At 33.5% G+C, this 20662-nt stretch overlaps 1 protein-coding gene across 1 annotated transcript; it reads left to right on the top strand.

Annotated features, from left to right (window-relative positions):
- The first annotated feature begins 995 nt into the window (after nt 1–995).
- Nucleotides 996–12617, top strand: LOC106059188 (uncharacterized). The gene is made up of 5 exons (XM_056012454.1): nt 996–1059; nt 4096–4170; nt 8386–8501; nt 9742–9877; nt 10308–12617. Exons 3-5 carry the CDS (start codon nt 8442–8444, stop codon nt 10424–10426), a joined length of 315 nt encoding a protein of 104 aa, XP_055868429.1. The 5' UTR covers nt 996–1059; nt 4096–4170; nt 8386–8441; the 3' UTR covers nt 10427–12617.
- The last annotated feature ends 8045 nt before the right edge of the window (nt 12618–20662 follow it).

The raw sequence follows: 20662 nt of genomic DNA, 5'->3' as shown, positions 1-20662 counted from the left end.
TTTTGAACTCAAAACCATCTGGAGGGGTTTTAAAGCTATGGATATGCTCATTTTGAGTGTGTAATTTGCTTTTTTTTATATTGAAGAGGTATTGTTTAGCTTCAAACCCCGCTGAAAAAAAAGGGAGGGGGGTAAATTCAAAACCCCCCAACCCCCCGAAAAAAAATCCTGGCTACGCCCAAATTTGTTAACATATGTTAACTATTTTTTTTCTTTTCATTTTTGAACAGGTAAACAAGTAAGTTCCATTTTATTTTTAAATAAGTTTTGTTTTTAAAATTTAATATTAGCAACCCTTTTTAATAGGTCTTTTATTTAGTTATATTTAGAAATTGTGTAATATATATTTATATCAGTCTGCAGATATATTTGGGAGAGATCCAGGTCGCAACTGGGTTTGCTTAGTCGAGTATGATTTCATTAGAATGTGACATTTCACTCAAATCCAACTATTTCAGTTTCTCAAACGTGTGGTGCCCTCTAAATGGTAAAACTTTTGTTCGCGTTCCCCTAACCAGCTGGGTCCCTGGAGGAACGCAGTAGGCTTCAACAGTGCAGCCTGGGATGGTTTGAGAATAGAATTACAATAAAAGAAAATGTACAAAAACTACTTTATAAAAACAAAGCTTAAATTAAACGTGGTTTTATCTATAAGTTTGGCTCAGTCGTCTTATTCAATTTGTTATAGATCTAATAATAATAGATCTCTGCGATTTATAACATTTTTTACCAATTGTTTTTGTTTAGCACAATTTCATGCTTTTAGTTTTTTCAATGCGCTAAGATCCTATCACTTGTCTGGACCAGTTGGGAAAGGGATAGAGGGAGAAAGAAGGGGATATCTGAGTCAATATTACAGTTTGAAATGCCTTTATACACAAAAAAGTTAAAAGTTCAAGGGCTCTAGCTTTTTCAAGCCCATACACTAACAACTGTACCAGAGAAATGCTTATGAAATTATTGCATGTTTGAAAGTAACGACTTTTTTTTTTCAGCTGGAGACAGTGGAGTTTGTGGGGGACTTTTACAAGTACTACAGCTACAATAATTTTACAAAAAGTAGGTTGAAATCTTGTGTGTTTGTGTGTGTTTATTTGTAGTCTTAGTGACATAACAAACAGGCGCGCACAAACATTTTTTGGTAGTGATTCTTTTTGTTTGACTCCGTCATGTTAGCTGCTCCTACACTTTTTGTTTGACTCCGTCATGTTAGCTGCTTCTACACTTTTTGTTTGACTCCGTCATGTTAGCTGCTTCTACACTTTTTGTTTGACTCCGTCATGTTAGCTGCTCCTTCACTTTTTGTTTGACTCCGTCATGTTAGCTGCTCCTACACTTTTTGTTTGACTCCGTCATGTTAGCTGCTCCTACACTTTTTGTTTGACTCCGTCATGTTAGCTGCTCCTTCACTTTTTGTTTGACTCCGTCATGTTAGCTGCTCCTACACTTTTTGTTTGACTCCGTCATGTTAGCTGCTCCTTCACTTTTTGTTTGACTCCGTCATGTTAGCTGCTTCTACACTTTTTGTTTGACTCCGTCATGTTAGCTGCTCCTTCACTTTTTGTTTGACTCCGTCATGTTAGCTGCTCCTTCACTTTTTGTTTGACTCCGTCATGTTAGCTGCTTCTACACTTTTTGTTTGACTCCGTCATGTTAGCTGCTCCTTCACTTTTTGTTTGACTCCGTCATGTTAGCTGCTCCTACACTTTTTGTTTGACTCCGTCATGTTAGCTGCTCCTTCACTTTTTGTTTGACTCCGTCATGTTAGCTGCTCCTACACTTTTTGTTTGACTCCGTCATGTTAGCTGCTCCTACACTTTTTGTTTGACTCCGTCATGTTAGCTGCTCCTTCACTTTTTGTTTGACTCCGTCATGTTAGCTGCTCCTACACTTTTTGTTTGACTCCGTCATGTTAGCTGCTCCTTCAATTTTTGTTTGACTCCGTCATGTTAGCTGCTCCTACACTTTTTGTTTGACTCCGCCATGTTAGCTGCTCCTTCACTTTTTGTTTGACTCCGTCATGTTAGCTGCTCCTACACTTTTTGTTTGACTCCGCCATGTTAGCTGCTCCTTCACTTTTTGTTTGACTCCGTCATGTTAGCTGCTCCTACACTTTTTGTTTGACTCCGTCATGTTAGCTGCTCCTACACTTTTTGTTTGACTCCGTCATGTTAGCTGCTCCTTCACTTTTTGTTTGACTCCGTCATGTTAGCTGCTCCTACACTTTTTGTTTGACTCCGTCATGTTAGCTGCTCCTTCACTTTTTGTTTGACTCCGCCATGTTAGCTGCTCCTTCACTTTTTATTTGACTCCGTCATGTTAGCTGCTCCTACACTTTTTGTTTGACTCCGTCATGTTAGCTGCTCCTTCACTTTTTGTTTGACTCAGTCATGTTAGCTGCTCCTTCACTTTTTGTTTGACTCCGTCATGTTAGCTGCTCCTAAACTTTTTGTTTGACTCCGTCATGTTAGCTGCTCCTACACTTTTTGTTTGACTCCGTCATGTTAGCTGCTCCTTCACTTTTTGTTTGACTCCGCCATGTTAGCTGCTCCTTCACTTTTTGTTTGACTCCGTCATGTTAGCTGCTCCTTCACTTTTTGTTTGACTCCGTCATGTTAGCTGCTCCTACACTTTTTGTTTGACTCCGTCATGTTAGCTGCTCCTTCACTTTTTGTTTGACTCCATCATGTTAGCTGCTCCTACACTTTTTGTTTGACTCCGTCATGTTAGCTGCTCCTACACTTTTTGTTTGACTCCGCCATGTTAGCTGCTCCTAAACTTTTTGTTTGACTCCGTCATGTTAGCTGCTCCTTCACTTTTTGTTTGACTCCGTCATGTTAGCTGCTCCTACACTTTTTGTTTGACTCCGCCATGTTAGCTGCTCCTTCACTTTTTGTTTGACTCCGCCATGTTAGCTGCTCCTTCACTTTTTGTTTGACTCCGTCATGTTAGCTGCTCCTAAACTTTTTGTTTGACTCCGTCATGTTAGCTGCTCCTACACTTTTTGTTTGACTCCGTCATGTTAGCTGCTCCTTCACTTTTTGTTTGACTCCGCCATGTTTGCTGCTCCTACACTTTTTGTTTGACTCCGCCATGTTAGCTGCTCCTACACTTTTTGTTTGACTCCGTCATGTTAGCTGCTCCTAAACTTTTTGTTTGACTCCGTCATGTTAGCTGCTCCTACACTTTTTGTTTGACTCCGCCATGTTAGCTGCTCCTTCACTTTTTGTTTGACTCCGTCATGTTAGCTGCTCCTTCACTTTTTGTTTCACTCCGTCATGTTAGCTGCTCCTTCACTTTTTGTTTGACTCCGTCATGTTAGCTGCTCCTACACTTTTGTTTGACTCCGTCATGTTAGCTGCTCCTTCACTTTTTGTTTGACTCCGTCATGTTAGCTGCTCCTACACTTTTTGTTTGACTCCGTCATGTTAGCTGCTCCTTCACTTTTTGTTTGACTCCGTCATGTTAGCTGCTCCTACACTTTTTGTTTGACTCCGTCATGTTAGCTGCTCCTTCACTTTTTGTTTGACTCCGCCATGTTAGCTGCTCCTACACTTTTTGTTTGACTCCGCCATGTTAGCTGCTTCTACACTTTTTGTTTGACTCCGCCATGTTAGCTGCTCCTACACTTTTTGTTTGACTCCGTCATGTTAGCTGCTCCTTCACTTTTTGTTTGACTCCGCCATGTTAGCTGCTCCTACACTTTTTGTTTGACTCCGTCATGTTAGCTGCTCCTAAACTTTTTGTTCCTATTTTGTAATAAGCAAAACACACACACACACACGCACACAACTACATTTTAGAAAAAGATAAAACTTATATTAAGTGTATCAATAAGTTTGAATCAGACATGATGTCATCGACTTTATTTTTTGTTTTTATTGCTGGTCATAGTTTTGGGTGTAGGGGTGTAAAGGTGTAGGCTAATTAGTTTATGTTACTATTGCTATATATTGTTATATATTTGAATGCAAATTTTATTGTTTTTTGTATTTTTTTACAAGAGTGAATTTGAATAATTCTTTTTACAGTAATTTATTTTTGGAAAAAAAAAATTAATATTTGTGTGTGTGTGTTTCATTTTGGTTTTGAAAGCAGAAGAGTGTTACAACGATACAGAGTACTCCTGTGAAGTTTGTAAAGTGACAACCGTTCGATATCCTCACAAATGTAAGTCTTGAGATAGTGACTGTGTATTTGATCTAAGAAGACTATGTTCGTTTAATATAAACTATACAATGATAAGGATTCTAAATTGAACTTAATGTTTCAACGAAATAAAAGCTGCAAACATAAGAGCTTAAAAAAATGTGATTCTGCTTTGCTACAAACAAATCCACAAAATGATCATAAGGATTTTTTTTATCTTCTTTAAGCTAAGCATTAATTAATGACAATTTAGTTTTATGAAGCCGAAGATTTAAAAAAATTCTGACGCCAAAAATAATTTTTAACTAGCACTTGGAACTAGAAGTATATTAATAACTTGGAACTAGAAGTATATTAATAACTTGGAACTAGAAGTATATTAATATCTTGGGACTACAAGTATATTAATAACTTGGAACTAGAAGTATATTAATAACTTGGAACTAGAAGTATATTAATAACTTGGAACTAGAAGTATATTAATAACTTGGAACTAGAAATATATTAATAACTTGGAACTAGAAGTATATTAATAACTTGGAACTAGAAGTATATTAATAACTTGGAACTAGAAGTATATTAATAACTTGGAACTAGAAGTATATTAATAACTTGGGACTAGAAGTATATTAATAACTTGGAACTAGAAGTATATTAATATCTTGGAACTAGAAGTATATTAATAACTTGGAACTACAAGTATATTAATAACTTGGGACTAGAAGTATATTAATAACTTGGAACTTGAAGTATATTAATAACTTGGAACTAGAAGTATATTAATAACTTGGGACTAGAAGTATATTAATAACTTGGAACTAGAAGTATATTAATAACTTGGAACTAGAAGTATATTAATATCTTGGAACTAGAATTATATTAATAACTTGGAACTAGAAGTATATTAATAACTTGGAACTAGAAGTATAATAATAACTTGGAACTAGAAGTATATTAATAACTTGGAACTAGAAGTATATTAATAACTTGGGATTAGAAGTATATTAATAACTTGGAACTAGAAGTATATTAATAACTTGGGACTTGAAGTATATTAATTACTTGGAACTAGAAGTATATTAATAACTTGGAACTAGAAGTATATTAATAACTTGGAACTAGAAATATATTAATAACTTGGAACTAGAAGTATATTAATAACTTGGAACTAGAAGTATATTAATAACTTGGAACTAGAAGTATATTAATAACTTGGAACTAGAAGTATATTAATAACTTGGGACTAGAAGTATATTAATAACTTGGAACTAGAAGTATATTAATATCTTGGAACTAGAAGTATATTAATAACTTGGAACTACAAGTATATTAATAACTTGGGACTAGAAGTATATTAATAACTTGGAACTTGAAGTATATTAATAACTTGGAACTAGAAGTATATTAATAACTTGGGACTAGAAGTATATTAATAACTTGGAACTAGAAGTATATTAATAACTTGGAACTAGAAGTATATTAATATCTTGGAACTAGAATTATATTAATAACTTGGAACTAGAAGTATATTAATAACTTGGAACTAGAAGTATATTAATAACTTGGAACTAGAAGTATATTAATATATTGGGACTATAAGTATATTAATAACTTGGAACTAGAAGTATATTAATAACTTGGAACTAGAAGTATATTAATAACTTGGAACTAGAAGTATATTAATAACTTTGAACTAGAAGTATATTAATAACTTGGAACTAGAAGTATAATAATAACTTGGAACTAGAAGTATATTAATAGCTTGGAACTAGAAGTATATTAATAACTTGGGACTAGAAGTATATTAATAACTTGGAACTAGAAGTATATTAATAACTTGGGACTAGAAGTATATTAATAACTTGGAACTAGAAGTATATTAATAACTTGGAACTAGAAGTATATTAATAACTTGGAACTAGAAGTATATTAATAACTTGGAACTAGAAGTATATTAATAACTTGGGACTAGAAGTATATTAATAACTTGGAACTAGAAGTATATTAATATCTTGGAACTAGAAGTATATTAATAACTTGGAACTACAAGTATATTAATAACTTGGGACTAGAAGTATATTAATAACTTGGAACTTGAAGTATATTAATAACTTGGAACTAGAAGTATATTAATAACTTGGGACTAGAAGTATATTAATAACTTGGAACTAGAAGTATATTAATATCTTGGAACTAGAATTATATTAATAACTTGGAACTAGAAGTATATTAATAACTTGGAACTAGAAGTATATTAATAACTTGGAACTAGAAGTATATTAATAACTTGGGACTAGAAGTATATTAATAACTTGGAACTAGAAGTATATTAATAACTTGGAACTAGAAGTATATTAATATATTGGGACTAGAAGTATATTAATAACTTTGAACTAGAAGTATATTAATATCTTGGAACTAGAAGTATATTAATATCTTGGAACTAGAAGTATATTAATAACTTGGAACTAGAAGTATATTAATATCTTGGAACTAGAAGTATATTAATATCTTGGAACTAGAAGTATATTAATAACTTGGAACTAGAAGTATAATAATAACTTGGAACTAGAAGTATATTAATATCTTGGAACTAGAAGTATATTAATAACTTGGAACTAGAAGTATAATAATAACTTGGAACTAGAAGTATATTAATAACTTGGAACTAGAAGTATATTAATAACTTGGGACTAGAAGTATATTAATAACTTGGAACTAGAAGTATATTAATATCTTGGGACTAGAAGTATATTAATAACTTGGAACTAGAAGTATATTAATAACTTGGAACTAGAAGTATAATAATAACTTGGAACTAGAAGTATATTAATAACTTGGGACTAGAAGTATATTAATAACTTGGGACTAGAAGTATATTAATAACTTGGAACTAGAAGTATATTAATAACTTGGAACTAGAAGTATATTAATAACTTGGAACTAGAAGTATATTAATAACTTGGAACTAGAAGTATATTAATATCTTGGAACTAGAAGTATATTAATAACTTGGGACTAGAAGTATATTAATAACTTGGAACTAGAAGTATATTAATATCTTGGAACTAGAAGTATATTAATAACTTGGAACTACAAGTATATTAATAACTTGGGACTAGAAGTATATTAATAACTTGGAACTAGAAGTATATTAATAACTTGGAACTACAAGTATATTAATAACTTGGGACTAGAAGTATATTAATAACTTGGAACTAGAAATATATTAATAACTTGGAACTAGAAGTATATTAATAACTTGGAACTAGAAGTATATTAATAACTTGGGACTAGAAGTATATTAATAACTTGGAACTAGAAATATATTAATAACTTGGAACTAGAAGTATAATAATAACTTGGAACTAGAAGTATATTAATAACTTGGGACTAGAAGTATATTAATAACTTGGAACTAGAAGTATATTAATAACTTGGAACTAGAAGTATAATAATAACTTGGAACTTGAAGTATATTAATAACTTGGAACTAGAAGTATATTAATAACTTGGGACTAGAAGTATATTAATAACTTGGAACTAGAAGTATATTAATAACTTGGGACTAGAAGTATATTAATAACTTGGAACTAGAAGTATATTAATAACTTGGAACTAGAAGTATATTAATAACTTGGAACTAGAAGTATATTAATATATTGGGACTAGAAGTATATTAATATATTGGGACTAGAAGTATATTAATAACTTGGAACTAGAAGTATATTAATAACTTGGAACTAGAAGTATATGAATAACTTGGAACTGGAAGTATATTAATAATTTGGAACTAGAAGTATATTAATAACTTGGAACTAGAAGTATATTAATAACTTGGAACTAGAAGTATATTAATAACTTGGGACTAGAAGTATATTAATAACTTGGAACTAGAAGTATATTAATAACCTCGAACTAGAAGTATATTAATAACTTGGGACTCGCAATTAGGGAGCCAGACCATTACTCTGTACACAGGAAACACGAGCAGTTACTGCATTTTGTTCATCCTTAGTCTGGGATAGAACAAGCGTTTTGAGCACTATCTCTGTTGGTTTTTCTATACACTACTCTATACATTAATGAAGCTTCGTAAGACTCCATGCAAATATATTTTTGTTAATCATTATAAAATGTATTTTAACTTTTACTTCATCAATGTCTCGAGATTAGTCATTTGTACATACTTAAGTTGTAATACATTTCTTTCTGATGTCACTATGTCACTGCCAGATTCGCCTCTTCACTTTTATCAGAAGAAAGCCAACTACTCAGACAAACTGATCAAGATGGTGAACAAGACAACATTTGAGACAGTCACTTCAGGCTCATACTTACTACATTTAAATGTAACTTTTTGTTTCTAATTATAAATTTGATAAATTAGATGTTTACAGTAATTTAGGATACGATTGATAAGCATTTTAGACAACTTTTGCTGTTTGAATTTCGGCAAGATTATCTAAATGTTTTCGCTTTCGCGCCCCACTGCAAACACAGTTTTTACAAACCTTTATTTTACTAAAAAAAAGCAGCCATTAGTTCAGACTATGATTCTGAGGGCCGAATTGATGAAGTGTCTTAGAAGAATATTGGAGATCGGATCGAGACCATTCGTTATAGACTTGTGATGTAGCAATGAAATATTGGTCTACACTGCCCACAGGTTGTGATGTTGCTATTCAGTGTTCAGGCCTTTTATAACAATGATATGATCTACGATATGATCGAGCTTGTTAAAGCTGGATAGGTACTTTGTAAATAAGTATACATCGCAAGGCTGCTATTAAATGCAACATAATGAGAAGGACAAACAGCTTGAGGATAAATGCCAGAAAGAAAACTTTAAACTTTTGCGACATTCAAAGACTGCTCATACATTGGAACGTTCTGCCTGTGTTGACTTTGATTGTTCTCCTTTGACGTTTATTAAGACAGACCAAATGACAACCAATGTTTACACAACAATAATGAAAAATGAACCAAAATTATAAACAATAAAAATAACATCACGAGAAGGATCCAGGGAGGACTACGTCAGAGTGCTTTAGGATAACTAAGCAAAATTTTTAGGCTTACAATGAAACTCAGTGCGAAAAAGTCTTACATATTTTTGTTAGCTTGACCAGACAAAACCATCATTTTTAAGATGTTTCATTGTAAGCCTAAAAATTATTTATTAGATAGGTTGACAAGCAAAGGTTAAAGACGACACCATTTCATAAGTGGTGGTAGCGTATAGGAACAGATAGGGACCACTCCACCCTCACAGGGATGGTGTTAACACAGGCCAATGTTCAAGGGATGTGATAAAATGATCATTTAGTTATTGTGAAACCTCGGGAAAGAGGTGCATCCCTACTCTATTCCTGGTCTCTAGGCCCTTTGGTCAGGATCATAAAAAGGTGCAAGCTAGACCCTTAATGGACACTCACTGAGTTCAATAAGTACTGCGTAGAGTGTAGACCAAGAATAGAGAAAGGCTTGTAGGTTATTGATAAAATTAGTTGCTTAACATTGAATTGCTGTGCGTAGAGTTGGCTAACGAATACATCACCATGAAACCATTACTTTGACATCTCTCACCAGATTGTAATGATTGGAGAACATAATAATCTTTCGGTCGGTATACTTGTCAACTCAAACGCTGTTCTAGCTTGCCCTAAAGGAGGATTATTGCTTCCTTACGAGCCAGTAAAAAGATATAGACTGTGTAGCATAGATGGTGAGTCTATAGATAGATAGATAGATAGATAGATAGATAGATAGATAGATAGATAGATAGATAGATAGATAGATAGATAGATAGATAGATAGATAGATATAGATAGATAGATAGATAGATAGATAGATAGATAGATAGATAGATAGATAGATAGATAGATAGATAGATAGATAGATAGAGATAGATAGATAGATAGATAGATAGATAGATAGATAGATAGATAGATAGATAGATAGATAGATAGATAGATAGATAGATAGATAGATAGGGTTATGGAATGATTGAAGGATCGACTGATTGATTGATTGATTGATTGATTGATTGATTGATTGATGTGGACTGATAGATACATAGATGGATGGCATGGATGTATCGATCTCGTTTATGTAAATATTAAACAATTATCTATATCTATATTTTTTTAATTCAGGCGTTGTGAATGTAAAGACTGGAGACTCCATTCAGATCCATACAATGGAGGAGAACATGACAGTCAGATTACATCAGGTGTCTCTATTTAAAATGGTTTTGTTGCATGCTACAAACTAAAAAGATCTTCAGAACAGGCATAATATACTCAGGCTCCTCAGTCGTTAGAAGTTTGTTTGGAAACATTGCATAGCAACGCACATTTCCGCTTGTGAAGAAAGAGGTGATAACGCTAGAAATTAAATAAAACAAAAAACAAGAGAGAAAGAGACTCTCAGACAGAGAGAGAGAGAACAAATTGAATTTAAACTTCTAATGAGTGTAAAAATTAAATGTGAAAACAAACTTTTTAATGACTGGAGAGTGGCAATGAAATAAATCCTTCTTATATTTTGAATTAAGAAAATATTACTTTTTGAAATAAAGCATTACTGGTCTGATCATTGAGTAGATAGTAAGATATATTTTAAAATATGAACTGTCTTGGAAATGTCCATGCTCTCAATAGTGTTTTAAATATTTATCTTATAGTTTTGTTTATAAGAATCCTCCCCTACAGTTGTTGTTTAGTCCCTCTAGTGTAAACCAACAACAAAAGTTCCCAAAGCTTTGTCAACAAATTCTTAATTAAATGATCGAAGTCTAAGCTTTGTCAACAAATTCTTAATTAAATGATCGAAGTCTAAGCTTTGTCAACAAATTCTTAATTAAATGATCGAAGTCTAAGCTTTGTCAACAAATTCTTAATTAAATGATCGAAGTCTAAGTTTTGTCAACAAATTCTTAATTAAATGATCGAAGTCTAAGCTTTGTCAACAAATTCTTAATTAAATGATCGAAGTCTAAGCTTTGTCAACAAATTCTTAATTAAATGATCGAAGTCTAAGCTTTGTCAACAAATTCTTAATTAAATGATCGAAGTCTAAGCTTTGTCAACAAATTCTTAATTAAATGATCGAAGTCTCTGCTTGCAAAAATGTGAAGTTTGTAAATTTGTATAAAAGATTTGTGTGTGTCTCCGAGCATTTTTTCTTTTGAAGCTGGCTATTTGTCTAATTATTTTATATTCTAATGAGTAGTATCTTGTCGGCAACATGTTCCTGTAATGAACTGTATGCTAGATCTTTAGATTCCTTTTTTTTATTTTCTAATGTAGGACCCTCTCTGTTTGTTTTATATACTTCCATTGCATTTTATCTAGGCCTGTATTTTATCTTTGTTCTTTTCTGTATTGTATTAACTCATCATGTAGTCATTGACAATTTATAAGCGTCTCTTTATTTTGAAGTGGCTGACAGGTTTAAAGCTCTTTTGAAAGACCTTTTTAGGACCCCCTTGAGTCCACACAACTTTAATAAGTACTTGAGAAACGAAATGTAAAGGTGCTTGGTCGCTTTCTTTGTGCTGGCCACATGACACGCTAGTTAACCACCGATGAATTGTACAGCATTAGCCCCCATAGGTTGTAAGGTCTGAAAAGAGTAGGCCTACCTTTTTTTTTTTACAACGCTTATATCATGTCTGTCTGTCTGACCACAAATGTGTACATGTTGTTTCTCATACACCCATGTACATGTTGTTTCTCCTACACCCAATCTCGGATCACGCTGAAATTTTATACAATTATTTTCCTGACAACGCACGAGTAAGTACAAAAAAAATATAATTTAATAAAATACTTTGTTTGGTATCTCAAACAAGGGAAAGAAATAGTACTTGACTGAAGCGGTGGTATAAGCTGAATTAGTCCCCTTTATATTAGGCTGCCGTCCAGGGCATAGTGAACACAAACGTTAAATAGAAACAATACAATGCAATACAATCTTCAAGTTCATAGACTCTTCGCTAGCAGAGTGGCTACCGCGTTGGCTCAAGAAGCTGAGAAAGTTTAAGTCCACAAGTTTAATTTCATGTCGTGCCCTTTTTTTAACATTTATTTTTATAAATGCTCTTTTTATTGTTAGTCTAGATGTATTACAAAATTTAGTTACATGACTGATCTAAACTAATTGATACAAGTACGCTAAATATAAGCTTTTTTTAAAAAGTTTTTTATAATGTTTTTCTTTATTCAAAGAGGGAAAGCAATAATAATTGCACAAAAATTTGGCTACAATTCTTGCTGGACTTGTTCTTACAAAAAAATGTATATCTATGTTAATACTTCAAACCTTTTCTCAACATTGTATATTCATTATTTTATTCTGTAAAACTCTGTGTGTGTGTGTGTGTGTGTAAATAATGAACTTCATATTTTATTGTAAATGTGTACAGTTATTTTTCATTTGTGAAATAAAATACAGACATTCTGGTGGCAATGTTATGTTGTTTATTTCAAGATAAGAAGCATTTAGTTTCATATTTATACAACCATAAACAGTATGAAAGAAACGCAAAATGAAACCTCATTCAATTTCATTCATAATTCACAAAGTAGAAACATAATTATAATTTTTGGAATATACTTTTCCAGTATTTGTTTAGAATTCTTTTATTCACATTATTTTCTTGCCATTTTGTTAGTTATAATGTAAAGAAAAGAATTAAATGTTAGAAACAAATAGTGTAGCTTAAAATTTAGGGTAAACAATCGAGTTAATTAGGGGAAACAATCGAAGAATCAAAAAGTTTTGAGTCTATACAACTGCAATCTAATATTTGAGTTATTATTTATTCATAAAATGACAATGCAAAATTGCGTAGGATTATTAATCATCGTTACTATTGCAAATATTCTATTTTTTCATCTATGGAGAATTCTGTAATTTACATTATAGCAATTATCTCCTTGGATAGATAATTGGATAGAATATTGTTATTTAACTGTATGTTTATAAATAGCAATACAATATAGGCTTATTTTATCATCATTAAAAATTTGTTGAGCTAAATAAAACTATTAGAAAGATTTTTATAACACTATGCAACATTTCATAAACGACAAATCATAAAGAAATATTTTAGGCTTCATCCAAAATTATTACAACATTGTCTAGGGGACACAACCTGAACTGACATTCGTTCAGATGAAATATGCAACTAGGCGTTCAATTGGGTAAAGTATTTACAATGAGGCTAAAATGTGTTACTTAAAGATGATAGCATATTGAAGTTTGAACTAGCAATGTGACGGATAATGTTTTCAGGCGTATATCATGTGTCATTCATTCACAAATATATCACATCACCTTATAACAATACATTTTTTCCCCTTATTCAGAATAGCCTAAATTATTAAAATTGACCGGGTGTTTTCGTTTATTTAGTCATGATTTGTTTGGTACAACAAATAATTGTTTGAAGTATCAACTTGATTCATGAACGGATGGGGGAGAAATAGCGTTAGCAATTATTTAAGGGGACTAAGCCCAACAAATTATATATGTTAATACTATACTAAAGTATTAGTTTCCTTTGTTTTATTAATTTTCTAATTGGTTACGTTTTTTATTGATTCATGTCTTGTGTATGTCAATGAATAATTATGCGAAGTTTCAGCTTGATCCGGAAATGGGTGTGGGAGAAATTACGTATACACACTTTTTACCAGACATTCAGAAAGAATGTAAAAAGTGTCTGTTAAAAGGCTTGTTCTTGTCAAATCTCTGTCAGCAGTAGCCATGAAATACTCTCAGGACGGTCCAGTAGAAGCTGTAAGTTTGGTACCATTGTTTTGAGTTGAAGTTGGTCTCCCAGTTCAAGTTTCAGCACACCTGCAAGTAGCAAGGCAATACTAAAGGTTAACACATACACTGGAAATAGAAGTTAAATTTTATCTTTAAAAAAGGAAGAATATATGGTTAGACGAAAGGAAGAATAGATGGAGAGACGGAAGGAAGAATAGATGGATAGACGGAAGGAAGAATAGATGGATAGATGGAAGGAAGAATAGATGGATAGATGGAAGGAAAAATAGATGGATAGATTAAAGAAAGAATAGAAGGATAGACAGAAGGAATAATAGATGGATAGGTGGAAGAAAGAATAGATGGATAAATGGAAGGAAGAATAGATGGATAGACGGAAGGAAGAATAGATGGATAAATGGAAGGAAGAATAGATGGATAGATAGAAGGAGGAATAGATGGATAGATGAAAGGAAGAATAGATGGATAGACGGAAGGAAGGATAGATGAATAGACGAAAGGAAGAATAGATGGATAGACGGAAGGAAGAATAGATTAATAGATGGAAAGAAGAATAGATGGTTAGACGGAAGGAAGAATAGATGTATAGATGGAAGGAAGAATATATGGATAAATAGAAGGAAGAAAAGATGGATAGACGGAAGGAAGGATAGATAGATAGACGGAAGGAAGAATAGATGGATAGACGGAAATAAAGAATAGATAAATAGACGGAAATAAAGAATAGATGGATAGATGGAAGGAAGAATAGATGTATAGACGGAAAGAAGAATAGATGGATAGACGGAAAGTAGAATAGATGGATAGATTGAAGGAAGAATAGATGAATAGACAGAAAGAAAAATAGATGGATAAACGGAAAAAAGAATAGATGGATACATGGAAGGAAGAATAGATGGATAGACGGAAGGAAGAATAGATGGATAGATGGAAGGAAGAATAGATGGACAGACGGAAGGAAAAATAAATAAATAGACGGAAGGAAGAATAAATAAATAGACGGAAGGAAGAATAGATGGATAGATGGAAGGAAGAATAGATGAAAAGACGGAATGAAGAATTGATGGATAGACAGAAGGAAGAATAGATGGATAGATGGAAAGAAGAATAGATGGATAGATGGAAGGAAGAAAAGATGGATAGACGGAAGAATAGATGGATAGACGGAAGGAAGAATAGATGGATAGACATAAGGAAGAATAGATGGATAGACGGAAGGAAGAATAGATGGATAGATGGAAGGAAGAATAGATGGATAGATAAAAGGAAGAATAGATGGAAAGACGGAATGAAGAATTAATGGATAGATGGAAAGATAAATAGATGAATAGATGGAAGGAAGAATAGATGGATAGATGGAAGGAAGAATAGATGGAAAGACGGAATGAAGAATTGATGGATAGACGGAAGGAAGAATAGATGGATAGACAGAAGGAAGAATAGATGGATATACGGAAGGAAGAATAGATGGATAGACGGAAGGAAGAATAGATGGATAGACGGAAGGAAGAATAGATGGATAGACGGAAGAAAGAAAAGATGGATAGACGGAAGGAAGAATAGATGGATAGATGGAAGGAAGAATAGAATGAAAGATGGAAGGAAGAATAGATGGATAGACGAAAGGAAGAATAGATGGAGAGATGGAAGGAAGAATAGATGGATAGAAGGAAGGAAGAATAGATGGATAGACGAAAAGAAAAATAGATGGATAGACGGAAGGAAGAATAGATGGACAGATGGAAGGAAGAATATGTAGATAGTTGGGAGGAAGAATAGATGGATAGACGGAAGAAAGAATAGATAGATGGATAGACGTAAGGAAGAATAGATGGATAGACGGAAGGAGGAATAGATGGATAGATGGAATGAAGAATAGATGGCAAGACGGAAGAAAAAAAAGATGGATATGTGAAAGGAAGAATAGATGGATAGACGGAAGGAAGAATAGATGGATAGATTTCAGAAAGAATAGATGGATAGATGGAAGGAAGAATAGATGTATAGACGGAAGTAAGAATAGATGTATAGACGGAAATAAAGAATAGATGGATAGATGGAAGGAAGAATAGAATTATAGACGGAAAGAAGAATAGATGAATAGACGGAAGGAAGAATAGATGGATAGATGGAATGAAAAATAGATGGATAGACGGAAGGAAGAAAAAATGGATAGACGGAAAGAAGAATAGATGGATAGATGGAAGGAAGAATAGATGAATAGACGGAAGGAAGAATAGATGGATAGACGGAAAAAAGAATAGATGGATATATGGAAGGAAGAATAGATGGATAGATGGAAGGAAGAATAGATGAATAGACGGAAGGAAAAATAGATGGATAGACGGAAGGAAGAGTAGATGGACTGACGGAAGGAAGAATATATACAAAGACGGAAGAAAGAATAGATGGATAGACGGAAGGAGGAATAGAAGGATAGATGGAAGGAAGAATAGATGGATAGACGGAAGGGAGAATATATGGATAGATGGAAGGAAGAATAGATAGAGAGATGGAAGGAAGAATAGATGGATAGACGAAAGGAAGAATAGATGGACAGACAGAAGAAAGAATAGATGGATAGACGGAAGGAAGAATAGATGGATAGACGGAAGGAAGAATAGATGGATAGATGGAAGGAAGAATAGATGAAGAGATAGATGGAAGAATAGATGGATAGACGATAGGAAGAATAGATGAATAGACAGAAGAAAGAATAGAATAATAGACGGAAGGAAGAATAGATGGATAGACGGAAGGATGAATAGATGGATAGATGGAAGGAAAAATAGATGGATAGACGGAAGGAAGAATAGATGGATAGATGAAAGAAGAAAAGATGGATAGATGGAAGGAAGAATGGATGAATAGACGGAAGGAAGAATAGATGGATAGACGGATAAAAGAATAGATGGATAGATGGAAGGAAGAATAGATGGATAGATGGAAGGAAGAATAGATGGATAGACGGAAGGAAAAATAGATGGATAGACGGAAGGAAGAATAGATGGACAGACGGAAGGAAGAATATATAGATGGATAGATGGAAGGAAGAATAGATGGATAGATGGAAGGAAGAATAGTTGGATAGACGGAAGATAGAATAGATGGATAGAAGGAAGGAAGAATAGATGGATAGACGGAAAGAAAAATAGATGGATAGACGGAAGGAAGAATAGATGGACAGACGGATGGAAGAATATGTAGATAGTTGGGAGGAAGAATAGATGGATAGACGGAAGAAAGAATAGATGGATAGACGTAAGGAAGAATAGATGGATAGACGGAAGGAGGAATAGATGGATAGATGGAAGGAAGAATAGATGGATAGACGGAAGGAAGAATAGATGGTTAGACAGAAGGAAGAATAGATGGATAGACGGAAGGAAGAATAGATGGATAGATGGAAGGAAGATAAGATGTATAGACGGAAGAATAGATGGATAGACGAAAGGAAGAAAAGATGGATAGACGGAAATAAAGAATAGATGGATAGATGGAAGAAAGAATAGATGTATAGACGGAAGGAAGAATAGATGGATAGACGGAAAGAAGAATAGATGGATAAATGGAAGGAAGAATAGATAAATAGACGGAAAGAAAAATAGATGGATAGACATAAGGAAGAATAGATGTATAGATGAAAGAAGAATAGATGAATAGACGGAAGGAAGAATAGATGGATAGACGGATAAAAGAATAGATGGATAGATGGAAGGAAGAATAGATGGATAGATGAAAGGAAGAATAGATGGATAGACGGAAGGAAGAATAGATGGATAGATGGAAGGAATAATAGATGGATAGATGGAAGAAAGAATAGATGGAAAGAAGGAATGAAGAATTGATGGATAGACGGAAGGAAGTATAGATGGATAGATGGAAGGAAGAATAGATGGATAGACAGAAGAAAGAATAGATGGATAGATGGAAGGAAGAATAGATGGATAGATGGAAGAAAGAATAGATGGAAAGACGGAATGAAGAATTAATGGATAGACGGAAGGAAGAATAGATGGATAGATGGAATTAAGAATAGATGGATAGATGGAAGGAAGAATAGATGGAGAGACGGAAGGAAGTATAGATGGATAGATGAAAGAAAAAATAGATGGATAGACGGAAGAAAGAAAAGATGGATAGATGGAAGGAAGAATAGATGGAGAGATGAAAGGAAGAATAGATAGATAAATGGAATGAAGAATAGATGGCAAGACGGAAGAAAAAAAAGATGGATATGTGAAAGGAAGAATAGATGGATAGACAAAAGGAAGAATAGATGGATAGACGGAAGGAAGAATAGATGGATAGATTTAAGAAAGAATTGATGGATAGATGGAAGGAAGAATAGATGGATAGATGGAAGAAAGAATAGACTGATAGACGGAAGGAAGAATAGATGTATAGACGGAAGGAAGAATAGATGGATAGATGGAAGGAAGATAAGATGTATAGACGGAAGAATAGATAGATAGACGAAAGGAAGAATAGATGGATAGATGAAAGGAAGAAAAGATGGATAGACGGAAATAAAGAATAGATGGATAGATGGAAGGAAGAATAGATGTATAGACGGAAGGAAGAATAGATGGATAGACGGAAGGAAGAATAGATGGATAGACGGAAGGAAGAAAATATGGATATTTGGAAGGAAGAATACATGGATAGATGGAAGGAAGAATAGATGGATAGACGGAAGGAAAAATAGATGGATAGATGGAAGGAAGAGTAGATGGTCTGACGGAAGGAAGAATATATAGATAGACGGAAAGAAGAATAGATGGATAGATGGAAGGAAGAATAGATGAATAGACGGAAGTAAGAATAGATGGATAGACGGAAGGAAGAATAGATGGACAGACGGAAGAAAGAATATATAGATGGATAGATGGAAGGAAGAATAGATGGATAGACGGAAAGAAGAATAGATGGTTAGACGGTAGGAAGAATAGATGGATAGACGGAAGGAAGAATAGATGGATAGATGGAAGGAAGATAAGATGTATAGACGAAAGAATAGATGGATAGACGAAAGGAAGAATAGATGGATAGATGAAAGGAAGAAAAGATGGATAGATGGAAATAAAGAATAGATGGATAGATGGAAGGAAGAATAGATGGATAGATAGAAGGAAGAATAGATGGTTAGACGGTAGGAAGAATACATGGATAGACGGAAGGAAGAATAGATGGATAGATGGAAGGAAGATAAGATGTATAGACGAAAGAATAGATGGATAGACGAAAGGAAGAATAGATGGATAGATGAAAGGAAGAATAGATGGATATATGGAAGGAAGAATAGATGGATAGATGGAATGAAGAATAGATGGATAGATAGAAGGAAGAATAGATGGATAGACGAGAGGAAGAATAGATCGATAGATGGAAGGAAGAATAGATGGATAGATGGAATGAAGAATAGATGGATAGATAGAAGGAAGAATAGATGGATAGACGGAAGGAAGAATAGATCGATATTTGGAAGGAAGAATAGATGGATAGACGGAAGAAAGAATAGATGGATAGACGGAAGAAAAAAAAGATGGATATGTGAAAGGAAGAATAGTTGGAGAGATAAAAAGGAAGAATAAATGGATAGATAGAACGAAGAATAGATGGATAGACGGTAGGAGGAATAGATGGATAGATGGAAGGAAAAACAGATATAGAGATGGATAGAAGAATAGATGGATAGAAGGAAGAAAAAAAAGATGGATAGATGGAATGAAGAATAGATGGATAGACGGAAGGAAGAATAGATGGAGAGATAAAAGAAGAATAGATGGATAGATGGAAGGAAGAATAGATGAATAGACGGAAGGAAGAATAGATGGATAGACGGAAGGAAAAATAGATGGATAGACGGAAGGAAGAATAGATGGACAGAGGGAAGGAAGAATATATAGATGGATAGATGGAAAGAAGAATAGATGGATAGATGGAAGGAAGAATAGATGGATAGACGGAAGATAGAATAGATGGATAGAAGGAAGGAAGAATAGATGGATAGACGGAAAGAAAAATAGATGGATAGACGGAAGGAAGAATAGATGGACAGACGGAAGGAAGAATATGTAGATAGTTGGGAGGAAGAATAGATGGATAGACGGAAGAAAGAATAGATGGATAGACGTAAAGAAGAATAGATGGATAGACGGAAGGAGGAATAGATGGATAGATGGAAGGAAGAATAGATGGTTAGACAGAAGGAAGAATAGATGGATAGACGGAAGGAAGAATAGATGGATAGATGGAAGGAAGATAAGATGTATAGACGGAAGAATAGATGGATAGACGAAAGGAATAATAGATGGATAGATGAAAGGAAGAAAAGATGGATAGACGGAAATAAAGAATAGATGGATAGATGGAAGGAAGAATAGATGTATAGACGGAAGGAAGAATAGATGGATAGATGAAAGGAAGAATAGATGGATAGAAGGAAGAATACATGGATAGATAGATGGAAGGAAGAATAGATGGATAGATGGAAGGAAAAATAGATGGATAGATTAAAGAAAGAATAGATGGATAGACAGAAGGAATAATAGATGGATAGGTGGAAGAAAGAATAGATGGATAAATGGAAGGAAGAATAGATGGATAGACGGAAGGAAGAATAGATGGATAAATGGAAGGAAGAATAGATGGATAGATAGGAGGAGGAATAGATGGATAGATGAAAGGAAGAATAGATGGTTAGACG

This window comes from Biomphalaria glabrata, chromosome 15 (genome assembly GCF_947242115.1).
Source record: "Biomphalaria glabrata chromosome 15, xgBioGlab47.1, whole genome shotgun sequence".
In the NCBI taxonomy this organism is placed as follows: Eukaryota; Metazoa; Mollusca; class Gastropoda; family Planorbidae; genus Biomphalaria; species Biomphalaria glabrata.
Note: the sequence above shows the minus strand (reverse complement) of the source record. Positions and strands in the feature narration are given on the sequence as shown.